Source organism: Astyanax mexicanus, chromosome 13 (genome assembly GCF_023375975.1).
Source record: "Astyanax mexicanus isolate ESR-SI-001 chromosome 13, AstMex3_surface, whole genome shotgun sequence".
Lineage (NCBI taxonomy): Eukaryota > Metazoa > Chordata > Actinopteri > Characiformes > Acestrorhamphidae > Astyanax > Astyanax mexicanus.
This window is the reverse complement of record NC_064420.1, coordinates 41515010-41541472: the sequence shown is the minus strand read 5'-3', so window position 1 is coordinate 41541472 and position 26463 is coordinate 41515010. Positions and strand designations below refer to the sequence as shown.

Here is a 26463-nt window from a genome sequence, read left to right as displayed (position 1 = left end):
AGGTGATACTTTTCATAAAAAAGTGCTGAATGGATAACAGTTCTTGGTAACATGAACTCTGAGGAAATGTGGGCCTCTGTAGGACAGCCAAATGACTAGCGCCAGCCCTGCTGCTAGCAAAACAGGAGAAAAGATAAGATAGTTAAAACAAATAGCACTTCTTTTCCCTCAAAGATAAATAAAAAAACTGTCACAAGAAGCTAGTAAACAAATGGAGGTTCTGAGCAGAATGTTTTTCCAGGTCCTGAAAGGGGAGGAGCTCTGAACATTTCTCCAGATTAGGCTTGTCCTGTTCCCTTTATGCTTCAAACTAAAAAAAAAAAAACACAAAAAACAGCAGCAGCAGACACAAATTAAAGAAATATTATGACAGAGGGTAGTAAGAGAGCTGTAATTATTTACAAAATATGATGCAGAATTGAATCTTTTAATGCTCCTGTAAGCATAGTGTAACATTGTGTAACATACAGTTCCCTTGTGTGCATTTTATGTAAATATTCTTAAAATTATTTTTACATTTTTATTCTAGTTTGTTACCTCTTTGTACCTTGGTGTAATGTACATCTGTACATCTGATGTAAATCTCTTCGCTCCGGTAATACTGTTCATTTCCCCACTGTGGGACTAATGAAGTATTATCTTATTTTATTTTAATACATTATGATTAAGCTCTACAAACACTGCAGGAACCCTGACTTATATTGTCTTTCTTTTCTCCTCCTAACAGTTCCTGGTCCGCCCACCTCTCTGGAGCTGATCAGCCCCTCAGAGACCGAGATGACTCTGCAGTGGACCCCACCTGCTAAACCCAACGGAATACTCATCGGATATTTACTGCAGTACCAGCAGCGTACGTCTGCACACTTACACCAATGAGCCTGGACCTGTATATGAATCTAAACTTTCTACTTTTTCATTTGCTTAAAAATCCACAGAACAGGAATACAAATCAAATTTGGATGATAATAAAATAATAAAATCTCATTTTCTACTTACAAACACAAATGCAAAAGTGAATCAAATTCGGCATATAATGCATTTATTTAGTGTTTAAGGTGTGTAATGAATAAATAGTAAGTATGTGACTTTGGGATTAAAAAAAATATCTCAAATGCGGAATTACAGGCCTATTCACAACCCTGATAACCAGAACTAAAGACTGTTTTTTGTTTTACTTTGTACTCGGGTTAATGAAAGACTCCTTTCGTTGACTGGTTTACATCCATGTAACAGATCACAGGAGACATCTGGCCTAGCCCAGCCTAGCTTACATTATGTTTTGCAATAAGTATACATGAGAAGACATGGGTTAATTTTTTTGTTGTCCATAAAAGTTACATTTTATACATATGTTTTTTGCACTCTCACATTTATTGTTAAACTATATGTAAAAAAATATATAATGTTCTCATTCCAGTGCACTTTTTAAAAGAGTAAAAGTTTCTGTCTCTACTTCTTTTACTTATTTATGAGTAGAGAAACAATGTCTACCAAATTAGAGCATCCTTTTCTTATTGTCGGCAACAACCATGACTTTTAAGAATCAGATAAGAAGCTGCAATATTGGATATATAGGTTAGTTTCCACTGCTTTAGCATTAAATATTACAGGAAGGCTTCTTCTGCTGAATACCATGAATTAGTAATTAGTCCATTCATCTCACACTGACAGAAATTAGCCCCACTAATCAGTGATTGATGTGGCAGCGTTTCTACAGAGAACAGAACACAGTTTCACAGGTTTACCTCAGACAAACCTTCCAGACTTTCTGCTTTACATTTCCTTCCTACTCACCTTCCTTTTCTCTTTCTGTTTCTCTTATCAAACCTTTCATTCTTTTTCTGTTCTTTTTTTATTCTTAATTCAGTTCAGTTTGGCTTTATTGTCATGCCTGTCAGATTGTGAAGCAGGAGCAAAGAGAGCACGCAGAGAGCAGACTCAAATGCGAGTGATTTATTATAAAACATAACTAAATACAAAAATAAACAAAAAAAAAATAAGAAACACAAAGTGCAAAGGGAATATCTAAAACAAAGAAAACACTTAACCTGACTAATGTAAGACGTACTACAACCAACAAAAGAAACAGGAAACGCTGGGGTATAAATGCACAAGCAAGGAAAAAGGAAATGGGAGACACCTGGGGACGGGTAACGAGGGGGCGGAGCTACAGGTTACAGTCATGTAGGGGAATACAGATGAAAATAAACAGACAGAAGGGACTAGGAAAGACACAGAACAGGACCAGAACGTGACAATGACTGTTTCAATAATAATGTTGGCATGCAGACAAACATTAAAACTAATTACTGAAAATATTTTATTACATTTGTAATTAATAGTTAATTATCATTTTGAAGTTAATAACAAATAATAGCACTTAGAATTACTACTAATAGTAATAAGAATAAAATACAATGGTATAAATCATTACAAATACTACGGTGCAATAAGTATTTACCTATTTAATTGTAGTAGTTTTATAGGGGCAGTTCAGGTAAAGAATCTATCTAAATTTGTTCTTTTTCTCTCTCTCTTTCTCTCTCTCTCTCTCTCTCTCTCTCTCTCTTTCTATCTCTCTCTCTGCAGTAGATAACACCGATAAGCCCATGCAGGTGGAGAAGATTGACGACCCCAAGAAAACTCAGCTGACCCTTAAAAAGCTGGACTCGCGCAGCCGGTACCGCTTTGACCTGCGGGGGCGCACTAATGTGGGAAGTGGTATGCCCATTGTTAAAGAGGGAGCAACCACGCTGGATGGAGGTATGCATCCTTAGAAGCTGTTGGAGTTTGTGGGGGGTTTATGTCTTTAGCTTTTAGCTGGACCAGACTTATTGCCTTTGTTAGCATAGCAGCTCCAAGCTAGGCTTTAATCTGAATGTTTTGTCCTGCACTCTGCCACCTTGCGTGCACAGTGCAGCGTGAGCGGTCATCACAGTTCCCACAGAGCAGCACTAACATGCATGTTTAAAATATTGTATTTTATACCTTTAGAAAATTATATTTGTTATTTTTTTACTGTTTAGTTAAGCACAGTACCAGTCACTAGTTTGAACACACCTTCTCCTTCAATATTTTTCTTATATATTTATTAATATTACATATTTTAATATTAAAGTCATGGAAACAATAAGGGTCACAAATAAAATTATGTAGCAAACAGTAAAAAAAAAAGTGTTTGTCCTCCACGTTAATCCCCTGATCTAAACCTGATGAACTGAGATGGGGATTTGAGATGATTTGGGATGAGCTGGAGCTTCATAGCGTGAAAGAAAAAGCAGAAACTATTGTTCAGCACATCCAGGAACTCCTTCAAGATGCTGAGAAAACTATTCCAGGTGACTCTCCCTCATGAAGACCCTGAGATTAAAATACCAAGAGTGTGCAGATCTGTCCTTAAAGATAAATGTGCGACTTAGAAGAATCTAAAGTATAAAACATATTCTGTTTTTTCTACTAAATAATTCTGCATGCATTATTGTACAGCTTTAATGTCTTTAGTATTAAATTTACAATGTTAAAGATTATGTAAAAAAAAGAAAGAAAACGCATTAAATAAGAAAAGACATCTCAACTTTTGACTGGTGCTGAATGTTCAACTTATAAAGGGTTTATAAATGGTTTGCAATTAGTTTATTAATGGTTACTAATTAGGTTGTAAATGCCTTAAAAGTCATTAATAATCAGTTATAACACATATGTAGAAAGGGGAACCATATAGATGGCTGTGGGTTCATTATTTGGCAAACAACAGGTTATTGTTGTCTTTTCTACGTATTTGTTATAACTGATTATGAATGATTTTAAGGCATTTACAACCTAATTAGTAACCGTTAATAAACTAATTGTAAACCATTTATAAACCCTTTATAAAGGTAGTCTTATTTTAAAGTGGTACCGCTTATTGTATCCGTCCTAATGTATATGTGTGGGTTTGTTTTTGTCTGTTAACAGCTCCACCCCATAACATCAGCTTTTTTGCTGGAGAGACATCAGTTAACTTTACCTGGGTCACTCATGAGAGACAGAGAAACGTGGCCTTCCACATTAATTACCTGAAGAAGAACGGTAAGTGCTGAGCTGAAACAGTTAATGGGATTGTTATATTTTGCTCATTCATATTGAATGACTTCCTGATGGAGGTGGAACAGCACAGATCAGTGTACTGTAGATCACGTGATGTTTACTGGATAGTTACATTAATGACCTTTAAAACTCTTAAGTGCTGATGGGATGCATTGTGTCTTCTGGACACTGTCTCTGAGGAAATGTTAAGTATATCCATATTATTTGTGTTGTGTTAAACTCAGTCTTATTTTTTTTTATGTTATTTTTTGTGTTTTTGTTGCTCAGATCGTGGAAGCTGGAAGCAGTCAGAGAAAGTGAACACCTCTCAGTCCTTCTACACCCTGCGGGGCCTACAGCCCGGCTCCCAGTACCGCCTGCACCTCGTCTTCAGCAACGTCACCTTCAAAGAGATCGAAATACTGACAGAGGGGGCAGGTAGCCTGTTCAGACTCACACACATAGACACATAGACACATGTACATCCTATAAAACCTGACATCTTATTGGGTGATGCAGAATGAATTCAATTCAATTCAATTCAATTTTATTTATATAGCGCTTTTTACAACAAAGGTTGTCACAAAGCAGCTTTACAGTGAAAAACAGGTCCACGCCTCCTATGAGCAGCACCACAGAGATGCCAATTTTATGGTGACACAGTGGCAAGGAAAAACTCCCTTTAAGAGGAAGAAACCTTGGAAGGAACCACAACTCAGTCAGAGGAACCCATCCTACTCGAGCTGACCCGCTCAGTACAAACAAATAACAAACAAATAACAGAACAAAAACAGTACAGAGAATTAATGTGAACTATGGCTAATATAACAGGTACTAATTTATGAATATAAGAATGTGATGGGCACAAACTATGGCTATGGCTAATACAGAAACAGATACTGAGTGTGTTTATGTTAATCAGTGCAGGGCTGCAGAGCCGGAGTACAACACAGCGGGCAGTGGAGAGCCAGGCTGGGAACATCAGGAACAGGGCATCTCCAGACATGTAAAAGAGATAGATAGAGAAAACAGAAAGGAAAGGAAGAGAAACAAAAAGCAGGAGTTAGAAGGGTTGTGTAATAATTCTGATGAGTAGAAGGACAGGGCTGATTCCTGAAAGCTGGAACCACAAACGGACAGATCCAGGCAGACCAGCCGGGCATCTCAGCACATGTGAGAGAGATAGAGAGAGAGAACAGAGAGGGGAGGGAAGAAAAAGGGGTTAGAATGGTTTTATAAAACTCTGCTGGAGTGGGATGGGCACTTGGCAGCAGCAGCTCAGGATATGGGGAGAGAAAGAGAAAGCTGATGATTAGGACAGGGTTTATATTTGCTGGATAAGCTGTAAGAGGAAGAAAATTGTAGTGAGAATGGAAATGTTTTAAGCTTAGATTTAAAGATTGAGGGTGTGTCTGAGTGTGTCTGAAGGCATATTATTGAGTAATCAAACTAGCAGTTATACCCCTGTTATCCCAGGTAACATGCCCGTGTGAGGCCTGTGGAACAGAAAGTTTTATCCACAGGTTTCATGTTGGTCCCACATATGTACTCTATATCAGTGATGAACCCCAACAGGGTCAGTGATGGCACCAGGAGGGGTTAAACATGGGCTCCATCTGGGTTGTGCACTTCACATGGGGCCTAGATAGAACTTATGTTAGATTAAGGTGTGCTGTATTGTTGGGGACTATTTGGGAAATCCAGTTTTTGTAACAAAGTACAAACACTTTATTACCTTACTTAGGTAGAAATGTTAGTTATATATACTTCACTGGAATAATTATTTTTAGCCAACTTTTTAGTTCCTTCTCCTTACTCCTTATTTGAACTTTCTACTGCTTACATCTTAAAAAATAGCCTCATTACTCCTATTTTTTTCGCTTGTTTCCTTAAAAAAACCATACCCAGAAAATCTCTCCATCAGTGAATCTGTTTGTGGTTGATAGTATAGAAATATAAACATATTCCATTGTGACACCCTATTGGTTTATACTGTGATCCATCACACCTGCACAGTAGTCAGGTTTTAGTCGATTTTAAACAGTATTCAAAAGAATATGCAAGATCCCAGATTTGGCTATAAGACAGCTGTGGGGCTCTACTAACAACTATACTACAGTTCGTTCTGACCCCTCACAATTTAGCAATTTTAAACTATACACTTAAAAGACTACATTATTAATAATACTTAATATGCCTTTAAAATCCTGGCCATACACAGACACAGTGGACTGAAAACAGAGCAATAGTTTTGCTAGGTAGGCAGGTAGGGTACAATATGTGGTTAAAGATTCAAAATTAATTCAGCCAATCAGAAATATGCATGATTTGTGTAATCCAAGCCTTGTGTCCTTGTGCTTACAACAGAAGACCAGTGCCAATATCTTATATGTAATAGCACACAACTCACATGTATTGTTTTTTACAATCAGTTATAGATCATGTTTTGTTTTTTTTTGTTGCAAATCTTTTAATCAAATCTTTTAATTCTCTCTAAACAGGAGAAAGGAAAAAGCCTTTTATGTGTTCATTAATGGTTCAGGATTTATTTTCTGTAATTATTTACCTATTGGTCCAAAATTATTCCACACCATGATGGGATTTTATTAAATATTTCATGCAAATTTAAATTTAAAAATATAAAAAGAGCTCAATGAGAAAGTTTAGATTTTTTTATAATTATTTTGTGCTTTAATGCTCATGAATTCAGTCTGTTACCACTCTTCTCTGCCCACAGAAGCGATGGAAGTGAAGAATGGATTTGCTACTGAAGGCTGGTTCATTGGGCTCATCAGTGCCCTCGTGCTGTTGTTGCTCATACTGCTCATTCTGTGCTTTATTAAACGAAGCAAGGGCGGCAAGTACTCAGGTATGATGACTGACGATTACAGGATAATGTACAGATGCTTGAAAGTTTGTGAACCCTTTAGAATTTTCTATATTTCTGCATAAATCTGAGCAGATTTTCACAAAAGTAGATATAATCATTTATTAATTGAGAGAAGTGATACAGTATGTGAAATATCTCTAATGTAATTAAAGAGACAGGGCATGTTTAGTTTCTAAATAGTTTATGTTAAGTTTAAAATGAGTTGCCTACAAAAAGACTGGATCGTTTCTTTAGTCCAGTCCTGTTTTTAGTAAGAGTGGACTGGAAAGGTCTGTACTGTATATACCAGGGGTGTCCAAACTTTTTTTGTTGGGGGCTTAAAGGAGAAATATTTGTGCAGTCACGGGCCACAGATTCTGTAATAAAACAAATAATGAAATATACTACTTTGTCTCTAATGTCTCTTAATATTATACTCCTTCATCACTGATTCCTGACAAATTAAACACAATTAATACACACTTCCCACTAAACTCTGTAAAAAACAGTCATTTTCCCAACATGCCTGAAATCTTCTGCATTTGCTATTTTCCGTTTCTTTGGAGCTGCCATGTTCTCCCAAAAGCTCAGGAATATTAATGTAGGCATAATGAATGAAAGAAAGGAGATGAAGTGCATTTTAAATTGGGTTTATGTGATAGCGACACCTAGCGTTCAAACTTTAAATCTCACATTATAAAAATCTGCTTGATAGCAGAAAAACGTTCATTTTGTTTTTAAAATACCTCGCGGGCCATTCCAAAAAATAAAACAGCTGCAAATGGCCCGCGGGCCGTAGTTTGGACACCCCTGGTATAGACTGTGTATTGTATGCTGTACTCAGTGGAGCAGTAGAGTTAGTATCTGTGTGATTAAAGTGTATGATAAGTTTGTTCTCTCTCTCAGTTAAAGAGAAGGAGGAGGGTCAGGTGGACTCGGAGGTCCGGCCGATGAAGGACGAGACGTTTGGCGAGTACAGGTGTGTTCTTATGAGATACAGATCGCTAATCGCTATGCTGAAGCACAAACCCGAAAGCTGTAAAATCCTGCAGTTTCTTTTTGTTTCTCACGCTCTCCCTCTCCCTCTCTCTCTCCTGATGTTTCTCCCCATGCTTACCAGATCTCTAGAGAGGTATGATTTGCAGTGTCGGTTTTAGGAGCATGCACCTGCTTCCTCTTCCTCCCAAAGCAGCACTGACTTCACCACCATCCTCCTCTCAGCTACTCCCCTCTGCCCTTCCCTCATCATTTTACTGCAATCTGAGAACTATCAGAAATATTTCTACCCATTTTCTCTCTCTTTTTTGTGTTCATTTGTCTTCCTGTGTATATTATTATCTCTCTGTCTTCCTGTCTGTGTCTCTCTTTGGTTATTTCTCTGTCTGTATCTCTCTCTCTCTCTCTCTCTCTCTCTCTCTCTCTCTCTCTCTCTCTCTGATTGGTCTATTTTTCTTCTGTTGTCTGCATTTGTGGATCTCTATTACTGTCTTCTTATGGCCATCTCTGTTTTTATTTGTCTTTCTGTCTATCTCTCTTTGTATTGTGTCAGTCTACATGTCTTATTCTATCACTCTCTCTGTCTGTTTCTTTTCATTTTTTTATTTTTTTGTCTCTCCCTCTATCTCTCTTTCTCTCTTTATCTCACTATGTCTTCTACTGAGTAAGTATCTTGCTCTGTACTGTCTTTTGCTCTGTCTTATCTCTCTGTCTGTGTCTCTCTTCGTCTTCTTCTGTCTCTATATTATGGTCTGTCTTCTACCTATTTGTCTTCAGTCTGTCTCACTTTGTCTTTCTATACCTCCCTTTATCTCTGTCTCTTCCTGACTCATTTCTTTCTGTTTACCTCTTTAGATTTCTCTCTCATTCTTTGTCTACCTATGTCTCAGTTTATCTTTCTCTGTCTCTCTGTGAATCTATATCTGTCCTCCTGTGTCTCTTTCTTTCTTGTCCCTGCCCCTCTGTCTCTGTCATCATCTGTCTATCTTTGTCTGCCATTATCTTTCTTTGTGTCCTTCTTTCTACCTCTCCCTGTATTCCTCTTTTTTTCTGTGTCCATCTCCTTCTGTCTTTCTCTGTGTACCTCTATCTCTGTCTTTATCTTTTTTTCCTCCCTGTCCTTTTTTCACGTTCAAATGTATTGTATTTCAACCCCTTTCTTTCCTTCTCCTTCTAGTACATTTCTCTTTCACCTTCATTCTAGTGGTCTCGCTCTTGTGCTAATTTCTTTTATGGACACTCTCTCCCATGCTGTCTTATCTCTTACCCTGTCTCTCTCTCTCTCTCTCTCTCTCTCTCTCTCTGTCTGTGTTTGAGCAGTGATAATGAAGAGAAGCGGACGGCGAGTCAGCCGTCTCTGTGTGAGGATAGTAAGCTGTGTAGTGATGGAGCTCTGGACTACGGGAACAGCAACAGTGTACAGACGGAAGTGATCATGGACGAGTCTCTGGCCAGTCAGTACAGCGGAGCCAGAGACGAGCCCGAGGCGGATCCCCAGGACAGCTCCTTCCTCACCCCCGTCTCCGTCGGCTCCACCTCCCACGGCCTGCCCAACTCCGCCGCTGTGCTAGACTAGCGGGGCAGGGTAGGCCTCGGGTCACAGCCGGATTCACACACGTGCCCACTTAACTCATATCTAAGTGACTGACCAAACAATCAATACGCACAGTGCAGTGTGAACACAAACACTGAAACCTGATGCCAAGTAACCATACACCAGATACACTGCTGGGACTGACTTTAGACACACTCAGACCAACCTGTGCACTTGGAGCATAGCCAGAGGGAAACACCAGACTAGACAAGACTACACAGAAAAAAGACTGATACACTGAATTTCCTTCACATTGACACTCTAATAGGATATAAGCTATATCCTCACAGTTACTGCCAGCAGTGAGGGAGCCGACTGAGAGACGGAGAGAATATCTGATTATTATATATAATCATATATGATTATTCAGGTGTTAATGTATGTAAATGTAAATAAATTCAGTGTATCACTCTTTTTCAGTACAGACTGACATCCATTTGATTTAGGACTGCCAAGTTAACTGTTTACAGGTACTTTTGCAATAGTAGTGTATTCAGTAGATAACCTCCAGTGATAGCAAACGGCATCCCAGGTTTTACACCTGTAAAACATACCTACAGAACAATGAACAAACAGAAACAGTGCAACGAATTAACCTGATTTAAATGTGTACATTAGGTTAGATGCACTCATATAATAAAAATCAAAGTACCAAAGTACTTTTTAATTTCTGTAAATATTTTTTTTGTAAAAGGAATGTGTGTATAAAGAACCACCAAAGTGTTTAAAGAAGTGGAAGTGTAAACTTTTTTAGTTTTGCTAATTTAAAGGTTCTTCATGCACACGCCTCAATTACAAAAATGGTTCTTCTTCCTCTTAATCAAAGAACCCTTTGATTAAGAGAATAAAATATATATTTGCTTCAAGTAAAAAAACTCTTATCTGTCTCCAAAAAAGAATATTGTCTTCATTTTAATTGACTATTTCTGCACTTAAAAAATATAGTCAAGCCAACATAAGATAAGATATCAGGTAATTGGTTATGGATTGTTTTTATGTTTTATGTTAAATTAGTTTAGTCAGACATTTTCCAACACAAATCAACTCAAAAACTATAGTAAGATTCTGCAACTGAAATTCCTTAAATCTGTTTACTGTTCATTCCCATCAGCAGGTTATGAATCCGACTATAACATAACATTCCCACATTGGGGGGGTTTATAACTATAGAGCACTGAGCCCTGAAATTTGAACTTATGATTTTCTCACACTTGACGAGCAGCAGTTAGACTGTAGGGCCACTCTGGAGCTCTGTGTTCTTTCTTGAACATAGATACAGTATGTACATTGCTCCACAGCTTTAAGGTGGCATGACTGTCTAACTGCCTACTGAGGAGTTCAGATTCCATTATCAGGCTTTAATTCAGGTCCATGGGTAATTATTGTAAGAGTGCTGAATAAACTGCATCGTAGAAATAAGAAATATGATTTAGGAGAACGTTTTACTTTTTAGGTCAATTATTTTATTTACAGTGTAAGGAGATTGGTTTTTCAAATACTGAAAACATGGTACAATTTGTGATACAACAGGACAGAATTACATCAACACTTTTTTTGCCATTTTTTGTCCTACTTTTTGCAATAATTTAATAAATATATCGTCTCTTGTCACTTTAAAACCATTTTTTCAAATTTTCTTCTTTGTTTAAACAAACTAGATCTCCTTTACATTTTGTGAACGATTTATAATGGATGAACAAACAATTATGATCCAAAATCAAATTAAATCAATTTTTTTCTCATTTTGGGTCTATCCATTTAATGTAAAACCAACGTACACATTAGAATCAGGTCAGTTCAGTGCGCTGTTCTTTGTTCAGTTGACACAAATGACTTTTATGTGACGATTGAAACACCAGGACGTGCAGACACCCCACGGTTAATGCCAAATACAGAAGATAGTGGGCAGTAGAGAAGGAGAAGAGCAGGGAGAATTGAGGGCCTTAAAATCCTGATCAGTGCATCATGCAAGCATATGCACAGCACGTGCTGCGTATGGATTGCATTGATGTAGCTATTTATTATATATATAGTTGTGTGGTTCGCCATTTCATTGTCTTGACCCATGTGTAACTTTTGATTTCTGTTTTAATTATTATAATTTTTTTATCGACGATGTCATGCATCATGTTCTCTTCCGTTCTGTGTATATGTGTGGTTTGTTCTTGAGTTCAATACACATCCAGCCAATCCATATACTGTACTCCATAGCCAATCTACATACTGTAAATATATATAAGATGCAATGATACGTTGAGATGAGGTGCTTTATATCGAGCTGTACATAGTCGCATCTAGCATTTAGCCATTTACAGTATTAGAGCGCTGTCATCTCCATCGGTCCCCCCGTGCCTGTCTGCGTTACAGATATTGCCGCAAACGCTTGCCATTTCTCTCCTGTCTCACCTCCCCACCGTCTTCAGGTTCAACGTTCCTCATTTTTCTATGTGTTTGTCTCTTTTTATTGTACTTTATTGTAGTGTATTAAAATGTGTACTGACAAATCCTCTCTTGCAGTCCTGTTGGTGTAAAGCCATATGAATACACACGTCAGATGTGTGAAAGGGTATGAGGTAGTTTTGATGAGTTTGATAGGGTTGTAAGAGTACACCACAACACACACATGAACACACACACACCACACACATGAACACACACACATGCAGGGGATGTACCAAATGGAAACAGCACATAAAATACCCATACGTTTTGGCCATTTTATCAGAAACACCATCTGTACAGGCTTAAAAATTGTTGCTTAATTGGAGTTCTGGAATAACTTTTAATTTTGGGAGATGGTCCACACCCCTGACCCATCAAACTCCTCCTCTTTTTTATTTATCTGTCCTCACAGGAGGTCTTGACTTCAACCATTATACCGCAAAGCTGCCATTAACTCCACCCCAACAACCTCTGAGTTCTCCTCCCAAGCTAAAGGGATCTTTGGTTCCTCTATGGCTTAGAAGAACCATGTTGGTAATAGAGATGTGTATGTGTGAATTGGGGAAGAACCTTTACATCAAGTGAGGGTTCTTTTTACTGTTAATCCCATAACCAAATTTGGTTATTCTGTGGCATAAAAGAACCCAAAGAACCCACTATAGCACCTATATTTTTAAGAATGTATAAAGGTGTACTTTGGCCTGACTGTAGCCTGTTACAGCACACTGACCCCATCATCACTGACCCCAATTTATTTGACTTCTGGACCAGTTTTTATACTTGTAATGTGTTTCAGTCCTCTAGTTCTTCACCAGTGGTCTGTTTTAACCACATGCTCATTGCTGACTGTAGGGTTTGGTTGGTGGACCACTGTCAAACCAGCAGTGACCTTAAGAGAGGTTTGTGTGAAGAACTTTTAAATTTGTAAAGAACCTTTACATCATCTTTAAACCTTACATATAAGGTTTTTCTTACAATGTTTGTGAAGAAATTCTATGGATTTGCTCGAAGGTTTACTCACTCTGGTGGTCCCTTTCCATTGGGCTAATAAAATATGTGTATATTGTAAATCTACAAAGGCTATGTTCACATTACCAGGCTAAAGTGAATCAAATCAGATTTTTTGCCTTAATGTGACACAGATGGACATGTCAAATCCAATCTCTTCAAATCAGATTTGAGAAACTTATTTAACATATGTGGTCCTGAATTGGGTACAGATCCAATTTGTAGGCGTATGACGTGAATGCGAATGGACAAAAGATTGTGTTTCATGCATTTAGTGCTATTGTCATTAGCCAGCATCGACAGCCTGGCAAAACTGTAACAGAGGCAACGTACCTAAACATATAAAAATAAAATAAAAATAAATTCATGCAGATTTTTCACATTACAAATATATATATAGGTAAACCAGATAAAATGGCTATTGAATGTGAGTATTCCATGTGTGGTTTCCAATATTTGGTACATTTCCTGTAAACACAACAAAAATACACACACACACACATGCACAGTTTAAGCGAATTTGTTTCAGTTCTGTAAAACACAATCATATGTGTATTTATTGCGGTTTGTGTCTTCTTACACAGAGAATGTATGCTTTGTTGGGGTAGGAACATCGATTCCGTGCCAGTATACCAAATAGCATTTGTTCCTCTTTGGCTGTGTGGTATGTTTTGCGTTTTGCTAAGCAGTGTTACGTGGAATTAAATGAAAAGATTATGAGCATTATGAGACGAATGCTAAAAGAAGCTGTAAGGCCAGTCCTGTAATCGAGAAGGAATTGAGAGAAAGCTGGAGACGAAAAAAAAGGCCTCTCTGTTTTTATTTGAATGTAAATAAAACCCAAATGATTGTTTTGTTATGGGATTTTTTAAAAACAGTGAAAAATGTCTCGTTGAATACCTCGGTCTTGGTTTTACAGTTGTCGATGTTATAATTCTTAAGCTTTGAACTTTTGGCATAAAATGTTAGTTGTGATATAACTGTTCTAGATAACTAGTGAATAGTTTTCAAAAATGATAAAAAAAAATTAACAAACCATTCTTTGATAATATCTTAATCACAAAAACCCAAAAAACATGAGAAAACTTTTTTGTAAAAAAGGAAAATAGGTGCACTTAATTTATATTAAGTGTCTGTTATAACTGTGTTATTACACATTAATTGACAGTCCAGGAAAAGACAGTGATTTTACTGGTGATAATAACAATTACAAAGACATTACAGTAGTACAGCTTGTGTACAAATACATAGGTATAAACTTTAGGGAACTTCAGTAGCTGTAATTTAGCTGGGCATTATGTTATCTCCTGCATGGTTATATGTGTGTTATAACATATGTGTAACTGTAGTTATACTGTATGAACTTGCTAATGCAACAACTATTTTGGGTCAACTTATTGAGTGTACAAACTGCACTACTGTCATACTGTAATTCATCTCTAACAGTGAATAAATCTATCACTAGTGCTCACTCACTAGTTCTAGTTGTTACATGGTCTGTTCATGTGTAACTACACAGTTATTACAGATATATAATGTAAAATAGGAGCAGGAAATAAAACATCACTAGCCATTGACCTTTAAACTGAGAATCCAAACAAGATGACTTTCCTCGCGGCGTGAAAAAAAATAGAATTTCCATCTGTTAGCTGTTTGCGTAGAGTTGCAGTATTGTGTGTATCTGTTGCAAAGCTATGTCTGCAGAAGCAGTGTGAGAAGATGCTCTAGTCTTGTTTGTACAGTGCATGTACAGTATACACACGCAGGGAGAATCTGCAATGTGCTGACTCCAAGTCATTCAAACCAGCATTTCCACGCTGCCTGCAGTGAGCCGAGTCCTCCGGGAGAGATATATTTATGTGTGTGTGTGTGTGTATATGTGTGTTTGAGAGGTGCAGTAGGCTGGAATTGCTGGTTTTAATGGTGCTCGGTGTCGGCCTCCCTTGTTTATGCTGTAGAGACACACTCAGGACATAATTCTCTTAGAAGTCTATTTTCATACAGGAGGAATAATAGTGATGTGAACTATGTCAATATTCAACCGAGCTGCTGCTAGACATCTGTGTTCTGTTAGCGTCTGAGCATGCGTTGGCCTTAGAGAGAGGTAGAGTCAGCTTACAGATATTCACTATACTGCTTCTTGCTTTTCAGATAGAGAAGATTAAAGGTAGATCTGTCACAGGATGCTGGGTGGCTGCATTCTGCAATGTAAAATAATGAGCTTGAAATGATACAGTAACTAATTACAGAGCGTTTGTTGAGTTAACTTACCATCTTTTACCTTCTCTGTTTGGTTATCAATATATATTTTTAATTCAGCCTTAAAACATTCACATCTGCAGAATAGAACATCTTCTATTACAAGGCATTTCCACACTCTGTAAAAGTGCTTGGGCCTTGCTGAGTTTCTTGCTGAACTTCTTATGGGTTATGAACTCCTCACAGTTAGTAAGCAGCAGTTAGACTGTAGGGCCACCCAAGATCCATGAAATTACCCCACATAAATACACAGATCTGATGTAGATAAAGATAAAGTTACTGTTTTATTCTTTCTTGAATAGAGAATCTACATGTTTGCATAACTATAAAGTGGTACAACTGTCTAACTGCCTGCTTATTAAGACACATTCTAATCCCATTAGCACTACATTTATCCATTGTCAGAAGCCTAAAAATACGACATCATATTTAAAGCCACAGACTAAACATTTTACTCAAATTGAGATTTAGAAGTAAAAAATATGTTAGGACAGTTAGGAGATCTTTATACTGAACTAAAGCTGAGTTAACTCAATAGATCCTTTGTAGTCAGTTACTTATTGTCAGTTTATTGTCAGAGTTTTTTTTTGCAGTGTAGCCACACTGACCTTGCCATTCTATGCCCACAAACGTACAATGGAAAAAAGAAAAATGAGCAATGTCAATGATTTTCTTTCCATATTAAAACTAGTTGATTAATATTATGATACTTATATCAATATTAGCAGTTTTAAAAGTCATTTTTTAGCAGATTTCAACAGAGAACACTTTTTTTCTACAAGCAATGCACTGAAAGATCTGAATTTTAATAACACATAGTATTCAATTATAACAAGTTGAGAAATGTCAGATTTGGATGTACTGATAAATCAATTATTAATCCCATTTGATATGGAAAAGCTTTACTGTGCTGACTTAAATATTATTCAACCTAATGCGAACTTCCCATATTTATGACATGTATATGAAAGGTCACACTTAAATGAAGATTTTTAATTATGTGTTTTAGCTGTGGGGGGCAGCATTGGCCTAAAGGTTAGAGAAGTGGGCCTGAGACCAGAAGGTCACTGGATCAAACCCCAGAACAGATTCAACCCCCCAATTCCCTGCAGGTTCTGACGTAGCCGCCCTAATCACAAGTGTGAGTGTGTTTGTTTACTGCCACTGAAGGGTTAAATACAGGCTTAAAATGGGCTTAATCTTAAGGTGAGCATATTAGAGAAATGTACTGTATAATGTAAAACAAACCCATAAACCACAACAACGCATCGTAAGCTTGTAGAGTAGCATTTTAAATGGAAAATCCCAGCTTTTCTAGAAGATTTAGCCTATATGGCATTTGTTCAGCATTCTCTAAAGCTTCTCCAACACTTTTGTGGGCACAGCATGGCTCAGTCAGTATATCATCGTATCAGTTTTACTATTCTTACAAATATTTAAACTTATCTTAAATCTGGCTTCAGCTTCTGTAGACTCAGTACTCGACAGGTTCAGGCGTATGCATCACTTGACTAAAATAGTCTCTTATGTCATGTGCTCCCTGTTTATGACTCAAAATCAAATCAAACAGTACAGAAATTAAGGAAATCCAATTAATATACCAAGAATAAAAAAAGAAAAGGCAGTGGATCAGAATGAAAGGAATGTGAGGGAGTCGCATCACTTCATGATGAACAGACATGTCCCTAATCCATTGTGTTTCTCTGTGCCATGGGGTGAATGGCATGTCGGTGGTAAAGTGGGAAAGGGAATGAGGGACTTATTTGGGGGTGGGTCTGTAACAGTGGGGTTGAACTGGACAATGATGCTGTATGTGAATCATGAATCAGCCACTGTATGTAAATGCTTCAAAAATAAAGTCCATGGAACAATCTACACCTACTGCTCTAGAGTTGTTGTGAAAGTCGTCTGTGAGGTGTTGTGGTGTCTATCTATCTGTCATCCAAGAACAGAATGTTGCTATCTTTGAGTTGCTATCAGTAATAGTCCTTATATAATACATTTATTGTCAAAAACATAGGTTAACGTGGCTCTGCAACCAGTGGCCCTACATTTCTGAACACACAATCGAATGCACTCTTTTTTTAATCAGGGAAATGCTCATCCACATGCTGCTGCCATCTAAACTTCTTCCCTTAAACACCAAGATACTATATCATGGGCAGCCACATCTTCATTTTACCTTTAATTAAAAATGTGTGGCTTGCTGTTGAAAGGTCTATCAACACTCCTTTTAACACCCCTACCACAAAACCTTCCCTAAGAATAGCATCGCAATCTGTCACGTCTGGGCTCAGTTATTTCTTCTTGAGTGTATGATAGTTTCTAAAGTGTAAATCATACCAAACGAACTCACAGACTAGTATAAAATATAAAATGTTAAACAGACAGAGATGTCTAATAAGGAATGGAGTCTTCTAGCGTGAGCTTGTGTTGAACTGGCTGAAGTAGCGGGCAGTGGGCCGGTTGGTGTAAATCTGCTTGTTGAGGTACTGCTGGCTGCAAAAAAAAGAGAGAATAATGCAAGTGTTAATCACTTATTAACTGGTACATACTCTATTGGCTTGCCTTTTTAAAGCTATATTAGAGCATAGTTGCTTTAGACATCTTAAATTATACCACAGTTAGTTCTGATTGTGCAATGTGATTGGCTAAGAGGTGTTCTATGAGTGCCGTTATCAGCCGGTAATGCACTGTAACCGAAGCTCAATGTAGCTCAATGTAGATCAGCACAGCAGTGCCAATATTACACGTTATAGCACTCCCTCTCGTGTGTTATTGCTTAATTATATAAAAAAAATATGAACAACAAACACATAATCTTTCAAACTAATATAAGCAAGATTAATTTGGTTTATTTAAAAAATTGATTAATGGTTTTGATTAATGAGTTGGTTAATTACTATTACTCTTATTACTGTAGGTTAAATACTACTAGATTACTTTGGGTAGGAGAGTAATGCAATGTCAATCCTCTGTATGTCCTGTACATATGCAGTATTCACAATAAAACTACTTTACCTGACTTGACTTGATTAATTATCTGCCTTGGCCTACACTGCTGTATCTTCTAAACCTGCAAACGCAATTCTTGAGTCTTAAAATACACCCCTAAAATGAACATAAAGCCTACTAGATAAAGCCAATAAAATAATTTAGCCAATAAAAGCAGAGCTTTTCCAAAAGCACACTTAGTTGAAGCAAAATCAGTGTAATTTAATTTTAGGTAAAATAAAACAGGATTGTGAAACAGCATCTGAGCAATTTTTCAACCCTACCAAATTACATACCGGTATTTACTACTCACTACACTTACTACTATATTAAACAACAACAACATAAACACTCAATTAATGCCTTTTATAGAACTTGTAACTGTAGGAGACAATGGTTATCTGAGTTTTAATTTCTAACCATAACTTTTTATGAGCACAAGATCTGTTATTGCACAACATATAACAAAATGTGTTGAACCATTGATGCATGCAGGATAACAGAGCAAAAATGTATGAGAGAAGCTGGATCTCATAAAGCTCTAAGAATGATGTTGGCCAGTAAGGTGAGGCTCATTTATTCCCTGCTGCTGAGTGGTAATGAAGGTGTGGTGCTCCTACTGTATCTGCTGCTCCTGGGCCAGCTGCTGGTTGTACTTGTCCAGCTGTAGTCTCCTCTCTCTCTCCATCTCCCTCAGTCTCCTCTCCTCCTCCACCTGCTCTCTCGCCTCCTCCAGCTGCTGTAAACCCCATGCTAGCTCCCTTTGCTTCTCCAGCTGTCTCTGTGCCTGCAGAGAGCAGGGAACAGAGAGACAGAGAGATGCCAGTGCCAACAGCACAGACAGGCCACTGATTCTGTGAGAGCAGATTAACAAATCAAATCAACCCAAAACCAAAACAGTGGTTGATTACAAAGGGCAAGTGTGTGAAGAACCCTCCTCGTTCTCTTTGTGTTGGCTTTCAATAAGCAACAGCATTTCCCTGATAGCCCCAGAGAGAGAGATTAGAGTTTATTGTTGGGAAGGCCTAAATCCAGCGCCACTTGCTATATAAATAGTAAAGTAAATAAGCTAGAATGTGAGCACAATGAATTTTAAAAACCCAAGTGCTTTACAGTATAATGACTGTAGAAGACATGGGCACTATAGTTTACATTTCCTTGCATTCTATAGAAATAAAGCCAAAATTAAGTCAGTTTGTGCAGAAGAAAGCCAAACTCTGCCTCTCATATAGTGAAGCTGCTTCCAGACCAAGTGTCTCAGACTGCCTTCATTGAGCTTAACATCTTCTGGATTGAAAAAAGTAAATGTTCTGTATAAATGATTTGGTCTCTTCACTTACAGCTCTGAAAAAAATAAGAGACCACTTAAAAATGATGAGTGATTAAAAATGATGTTAGAAAATGATGACCAAATTAAAAACCTCTGGAATATAATCAAGAGGAAGATGGATGATTACAAGCCATCAAACCAAGCTGAACTGCTTGATTTTTTTGCAATAGGAGTGACAAAATGTCATCCGAAAGCAGTGTGTAAGACTGGTGGAGGAGAACATGCCAAGATGCATGAAAACTGTGATTAAAAAACAGGGTTATTCCAACAAATATTGATTTCTGAACTCTTAAAACTTTATGAATAAGTACTGGTTTTCTTTGCATTATTTGAAATCTAAAGGCTCTGCATCTTTTTTGTTATTTCAGCCATTTCTCATTTTCTGCAAATAAATGCTCTAAATGACAATATTTTTATTCTGAATTTGGGCTAACAAACATATATACATATAATAGCAGTTGCCAAGTATTCCATTAATCCCTACTAAAAACTAAAACTGTCAGGCCTTAATTGACTCACAGAACTGTCGGGAGATATTAATTCAAAACTGGAAAGTTTTCAGACTTTTTCAACCTGGTTTCTCACCTCTTTCTCAGCTCGCTGTTCCTCTCTCTGCCTGTAGATAGCGCTGAGCTGCTTGGGGCTCATCCCCTTCCAGCGATCCGGCAGCACTCGAGGAGCCTCTGCTGACCTCTCACCTTCTCTGGCTGCGGCCTCAGGACTCTCCGTCAGCAGGTCGGAGGTCACCATGTGCCACACCTCCTTCATCCCCTCGCCCTCCTGTCTCAGCTTCTCCTGTCTCTCTCTCTCCCGTCTCTCATCCACCTGCAACATGTCACTGGGGGTCAGAGCTGTCAGAGCAGAGGGGATTCAGGGCTCTGCTGGGGTCTGAAACCTCACAGAGATTTATGGTGACCTTGGAGGGTCTGAAGCTATCGACCATAAGTGACCCTGAGGGACAGAGAGAGGCTGAGGGTCTAACAGGCTGATTTAGTAAAGGGGGGAATAATGTGGAACAGCCTCTGCAGCTCATGCCAACATGTGGGTAACCTGTCTGTCACTCAGCAAACAAGTAAACATTTAACATTATTAATGAGCTGCAAGATAAACACACTCAGATCAGAGTCTGCTGTTTAAAGACTGTGTTCAAAGCTTCAAAAGAAGCACTTTATCTCAGGTACTCTATCTTTCTACCTTTCACAACCTCCCTTCATCTCTCTCGACACTCTCTGGAACTCCCTCTATTTCTGTATTCCTCACTTTTTTTCTACTGTATTTTCTGTATCACTTGTACTGCTTCTACCTTTGTTTCTCCCTCTCTCACACTCTTTTTTTTCTCTTTATATCTCTTAACCTTTATCTTTCCTTTAATTTTGGTTTTTAGCATTTTTTCCTGACCAACACATTCATTCTGTTTCTCTGTTTCTGTCTCTCTTACTTTCTTTCTAAATGTAACCTTTGTACATCCTTCTCACTATAAGGTTTTATATCCAAGAAATTTGTACATAAAAAATGAATAGAAAAGGCCTAAAAAAAAAATAAAAAAAAGATTTTTACGCTAGAACCAAAAGTTGGAATATCAAGATAGAACGCATAATAAGCTAAATGTGTAATAAGCTAATAAAAAAACATGTTTTTGCTTTTATTAAATACCGCAAAACTGTAAGCTTGTTTTCGGTACTGCTTTATTAATATCTTTCCTATTGTTTACGCACAGTGTAAACACAACATTGATGGTCATTACCCTTATGATAACCCCCCCCCCCCCAAACATTACCACCATAAAAAGACTGTAAATGGATGTAAAGAGTTAAGTCTCTCTATTAAGTTTTTTTTTTTTAAAGCTGCTCCTAATCATGGTAGTGGGCATTATTTAAGGTTTCTTCAATTATAGTGGGAAGATTTATATAAAGATTTATATCTTGTGTGGAGTATAGGGTTGTGGGAAAACAGGTAACAACAGGCCCTTGTTGTGTACATGCTAAAATAATGGAGGATTGAAACATCATTTTTCTTTTTTATACATTTTGGCTTCAGTGATATTTTGTGTTTTTGTGTTTTCTTTTATATTACTAGATCTGTCAGTCATGTAAATCCAGGTGCTAGACAGCTCTAATAATACATTTAGTGAGATCACAAGCTACAGATGAGGTAAATCACTTCTTTCTCTCTTTCTACTGTTTTTTCTTTCTCTCTACCTGTGCCTGATTGTAGCTTTTGAGGGCCATACGGGCTGCCCGTTTGCACTCTTCCTCCAGCGCATCCAGCTGAACATCTATAAGGTTTCGCTGCATCAATTCCATGTCTCTCAGCATATCTGCAAACACACACAAACACACAAAACTCACAGCTTACACTACATGCTTAAGATACCACAATAAATCTCCAAATCCCTGTATAAGACCTATCAGCAAAAGTACTGGAATAATACAGCCGGTCCTACTATGAGGAAACTTTTCATTATAAAATGTAAATATTTTTGTAAGGTGACATATTGTGTATCCCAAAAAGGTATGATACCTTACAAATACAGGGATATAAGGGCAGTAAAAGTTCATAGGCCAAATATTTTGAAACTCTGATGGAGTGTGTGTGTGTGTGTGTGTGTGTGTGTGTGTGTGTGTGTGTGTGTTTGTTTGTGTGTTGGGTTATTTTCACCTTTATGTTTCTTCTCTTTCTCTTGCCTGTCCCGCTCTTCTCTTTGAGCTCGGAATGTTCTCTCATTCAGCTCCATTTGAAACCTCTTCTTTTCCTCCTCCCCAATTCCTTCTCCCTGAACACACACAAGCAGAAACTGTGTGTACTGAGTGTACTGACTCTTCAAATACAAAAGCTCAATTAAACTTTAAAATTAAAATTCCACATTTTAATCCCACTGTGTAATAGCTGTTTAAATGAAAAAAGTATTATCCTTATAGTTTATTAAAATTGTAATAAAGGGTTAGTCAGCTTGCTGATGATCTTGTGGCTGAATGCAAGCAAATCCTTAAAGCAATGTTCTAACAACTAAGCGTAAAGTCTTACTAAAAAACAGCATAGACTGTTAATCCAACAAAGGGGGACAAATTCCATTACAAAATATCCTTTCGGAGGAAACCTTGGTATTAGCAGGTCTCTACCAATGGGGGAGATTCACAGTTTGATGGAGAACAAACATTAAACCAGTTTAAATTATCAACTAAAGGATATTAGCAAGCATAAGATCAGATACACTATATAGACAAAAGTACTGGGACACTAGCTCAATTAATGTTTCTTCAGAAATTGAGAACATTAAAAGATTTTATCCTGCTTTTGTTGGAGTAACTGTCTCTCCTGTTTAATTAGGGCTTTCTATTAGATTGTAGAGCATTGCTGCAAGGATTTGCCTGCATTCTAAATGCAAAAAGTATCCACTCATCTGCATTGCATTTGGTGATGTGAGGCTTGGATAGAGCTGCTTAGCCATTGGATGAAGGTCTCTATGCTCTACTGTTCTTGAGCTGATCTGAAGGCCACATAAAACTTGGAAGCCTGTAGCAACTGACTGCAGAAAGTCTCTATTTTCCAATTAAGGCTTTCTATTATATTGTAGAGCATTGCTGCAAGGATTGGATTGCATTCAGTGAAAAATGTATTAGTGAGGTCAGGATGAAAGTACTGGATCCACCATCCATACTGGATGGAGCACCATTTAAACCATTCTAACCAAGTGTACCTGAAAAACCTGCATACTGGCGGGGCCAAGTGACTCTTCAGATGGTAAGTAGACAGATGGCGCCCCCTGGTGTTTATAGTTAATATCTGCATCTCGAGAGTCCTCAGGGCGCTGGCATAATGCCCGGTACTGCTGAAGCTCCTCCGCCAGCTCTCTTCTTCTCTGTTCCTCTTCCTTTACCTGCTCCAGAACCATGTGGTCTATAGAGACCCGCAGTGTATCTGTAAAACAGGGAGATGATCAGCCAACACCTCACTGTACTCACATGTTGTTTAGCTAATCAGCGCTCTGCAGAGCCCCTAACGTGACATCATGTAAAAAAATAATAATAATGTGTGGCCACAACTTATTAAAGCATGGAAAAAAAATCATTAAATTGTGGGCAAAATGTATGGGAGAAATGAAGAATAAGGAATGAGACCCTAATGCATAGTCACAACTTATTAAAGCATGGGCACGAGATCCTAATATGTGGCTACAACAAGTGAAACTGTGAAAACAAGATAATTAAATTGTGGGGACGACTTATTAAAGAGTAAGAATGAGACCGTAATGCGTAGGGACAACTTATTAAAGAGTAGGAATGTGGCCACACATAAGGATCTCATTCCCATGCTTTAATAAGTCATGAGGATGAATTATTAAGGTGTGGGAACTAAATAATAAAGTCATGGGGACGTAATTGGTCCCCATGGCTTTAATATCTTGTTCCTACTCGTTAATAAGTCGTGACCATGCATTAGAACCTTGTTCCCATGCTTCATTAAGTCATGGGGATGACTTATTATGGTGTGGGAACTAAATAATTAAGTCATGGGGACAGTAATTTGTCTCCACGGCTTCATTATCTCGTTCCCACGTGTTAATAATTTGTGGCCTCATATTAGGATCTCGTTCCCAAGTCGTGGCCACGCATTTTAATTTTTGTTCACATGATGCCACCCTAGGGGCTCTGTAGCTCTCTTGTTTTTACCCAGCTCTAGGTCCTGCTGCTTCTCCACCTCCTCCCGGTTCCGCCGCTCCGCGATCTGCTGCTCGAGCACGATCGTGTCCACGCCTATCACTCGACTTCTCGTGCTGAAGATACGCTCGTGACGAGCAGCCTCTGCAGCTCGCCGTCGCTCCACGGCCTGTACCACGCGGGAGTCCACAGGCATGTCCAGCTTAAACATCTTTCAGCCACTCTGAGCACGAGACAACATCTCCATCAGCACAGTTACACACTCTCAAACTCAGTACTATTATACTCTATAAAACATTCATACAGTAAATTCATATTATTAATTTGGGTTGGTATGGCTGGTATCTCTGGTGGTTGCTATGAATGACTACAGTGACTGACTGTACAGTGTATGTACACTATATTGCCAAAAGTATCTGCTTGCCTGCATTGTGGCTTGCACTTTGTTTTAATATCACTGACAGTTGGCTGTGGAATATTTAGTAGTGAGGAAATTTCACAACTGGACTTGTTGCACAGGTGCTGCATCCTATCATGGTACCACAGTGCTGGAGTTCACTGAGCTCAGTTATTTGGGAGGGCAAACGAATACTTTTGGCAATAAGGAGTGTGTGAACAAATTATTGTGGGACATATCTTGTTTACAGGTTATTACATGAAAAGGAGAAACAATTACAAATAATGAATAAAAGTTAATATGTTTAAAATAAATGAATTGGATTTAGGAAGATCATTGATTTTGCTTATTTAAACTAGGGTTATGTTTGAGAATGCATTTAACTAAAATAAAGCCAAATAAAATGATTTTTAACTAATATTTAACATTTTAACTAATATATTGTAGTCTAGGGCTGGGACAATATATCGACATATATGCAATCATAGTATTTTGATCGTATCGTTTCAATATGTGTCGTCATATATATATAATTGTATTGAAACTTAGGCACTCTAAACTCCCTTAGCTTCTCTGATTTTTACCTTATTTGAACAAATATAGTCTCTATAGTCTAGAGCTTGGGTAGTATATTGATATTGTGACGAATTGTAGCATTTTGTTGTATCAATATGTACCATCAAATAATAAACGGTGCTTTAAAATCCCTAAGACTCGTCCCCCTAATTTTAATTTTTGCACCAGGAGTTATCCAAAAGCAGTGTGTAAGACTGATGGAGGAGAACATGCCAAGATGCATGAAAACTGTAATTTAAAAACACGGTTTGATTTCTGAACTCTTAAAACTTTATAAGTATGAACTTTTCTTCGCATTATTTAAGGTCTGAAAGCTCTGCATCTTTTTTGTTGTTTCAGCCATTTCTCACTTTCTGCAAATAAATGCTCTAAATGACAATATTTTTATTTGGAATTTGGGAAAAACGTTGTCTGTAGTTTATAGGATAAAACAATAATATTCATTTTACTCAAACATAAACCTATAAATAGCAAAATTAGAGAAACTGATTCAGAAACTAAAGTGGTTTCTTTATTTTTTTCCAGAGCTATGTGTACTAGACCCCAGTCATTTTAATATAGTTTCGCTAGTGTCTGAATATGTGTTAAACAGCTTTAATAGATAAAAACTGACAAGATTTGATATGAAATAAAATATTACCTGAGAAAGTTTAATATCAGTCACTGCATTTCACGACGGTCTTTCTCTGCGGATCTGTTTGTGCGTTTGCGTTGCTATAGTAACCTGACATGCGCAGTACAGCCACAGGCGGCTGCACTGAAAATGAACATTAAAAGCTTTTATTTTTTTTAATTATTTTTTTAGCTGATATTTTATGGTGGCTTTTTTTTAGAAAGCCTTGTGTTTTTTAGTCACTCAGACGGACGAGGTTTATATGAAGCAAAGGCTGATTACAGGGCAGATATAATTAAATGCATAGTATTAATTGCAGTGTCCTACTGTAAACTTTATTGTGAATCTTTTTTTGGCACATAATATTTAATATCTAAAAAAATGGCAAATGCCATTCAGGCTTTATGCGTAGTGGTTTTCTTAGTCGAGTTTAATTTATTAACTGATTCTCTTAAATAGCTTGGAAAATGAAAACAGAGCTCAGTAAATCAGTTGATTCAACATCCTTTTTGCTATCTGGAATATATTTGGTGAAGATTGATGTTTATTTTTTTCACCCCAAAACAATATTCGGTAAATAGTATTTTTGGCAATTTATGTAGGTACACACTTATTTTGATGACAAGCTGGTTATGTAAATCACCACTTTTTATCATAATGGA

At 37.6% G+C, this 26463-nt stretch overlaps 2 protein-coding genes across 8 annotated transcripts in view; one reads left to right on the top strand and one right to left on the bottom strand.

The window, feature by feature from the left end:
* l1cama (L1 cell adhesion molecule, paralog a) overlaps positions 1–17108 on the top strand; it is a 125505-nt gene extending 108397 nt beyond the window's left edge. For 2 of the 4 annotated variants that reach the window (XM_022676935.2, XM_022676931.2), the window contains 8 exons: positions 728–850; positions 2590–2763; positions 3955–4068; positions 4354–4503; positions 6803–6934; positions 7841–7913; positions 8055–8066; positions 9251–17108. In XM_022676935.2, the coding sequence (XP_022532656.2) occupies positions 728–850; positions 2590–2763; positions 3955–4068; positions 4354–4503; positions 6803–6934; positions 7841–7913; positions 8055–8066; positions 9251–9506 (1034 nt within the window). In that variant the 3' untranslated portion in view covers positions 9507–17108. The remainder of the gene's footprint in view (positions 1–727; positions 851–2589; positions 2764–3954; positions 4069–4353; positions 4504–6802; positions 6935–7840; positions 7914–8054; positions 8067–9250) is intronic. The other 2 variants (XM_022676933.2, XM_022676934.2) reach the window with 2 other exon arrangements.
* ribc1 (RIB43A domain with coiled-coils 1) lies at positions 16039–25917 on the bottom strand. 4 transcript variants are annotated; one of them, XM_022676937.2, is made up of 9 exons: positions 25829–25917; positions 24228–24438; positions 23255–23475; positions 22216–22330; positions 21756–21874; positions 20143–20382; positions 18848–19014; positions 18255–18309; positions 16039–17732 (listed from the first exon to the last, which is right to left on the bottom strand). In XM_022676937.2, exons 2-8 carry the CDS (start codon positions 24424–24426, stop codon positions 18273–18275), a joined length of 1098 nt encoding a protein of 365 aa, XP_022532658.2. In that variant the 5' UTR covers positions 24427–24438; positions 25829–25917; the 3' UTR covers positions 16039–17732; positions 18255–18272. The 4 variants fall into 4 exon arrangements, with proteins under 4 accessions (XP_022532658.2, XP_015460676.3, XP_007246838.3 ...); XM_022676936.2 differs by having other exon boundaries at positions 17606–17732; positions 18848–19081; XM_015605190.3 differs by lacking the exon at positions 18255–18309 and having other exon boundaries at positions 18848–19081.
* Positions 25918–26463: the final 546 nt, after the last annotated feature.

What these genes read in the sequence shown, in the direction of transcription:
- ribc1 (XM_015605190.3), bottom strand. Translation starts at nt 24,426, where the DNA reads ATGTTTAAGCTGGACATGCCTGTGGACTCCCGCGTGGTACAGGCCGTG. An exon ending in AAAGCTACAATCAGGCACAG is followed by an intron (nt 20,383 to 21,755) that starts GTAGAGAGAAAG and finishes GACATGTTGCAG; the next exon opens with GTGGATGAGAGACGGGAGAG. An exon ending in AACAGCGAGCTGAGAAAGAG is followed by an intron (nt 19,082 to 20,142) that starts GTGAGAAACCAG and finishes CTGCTCTCACAG; the next exon opens with AATCAGTGGCCTGTCTGTGC.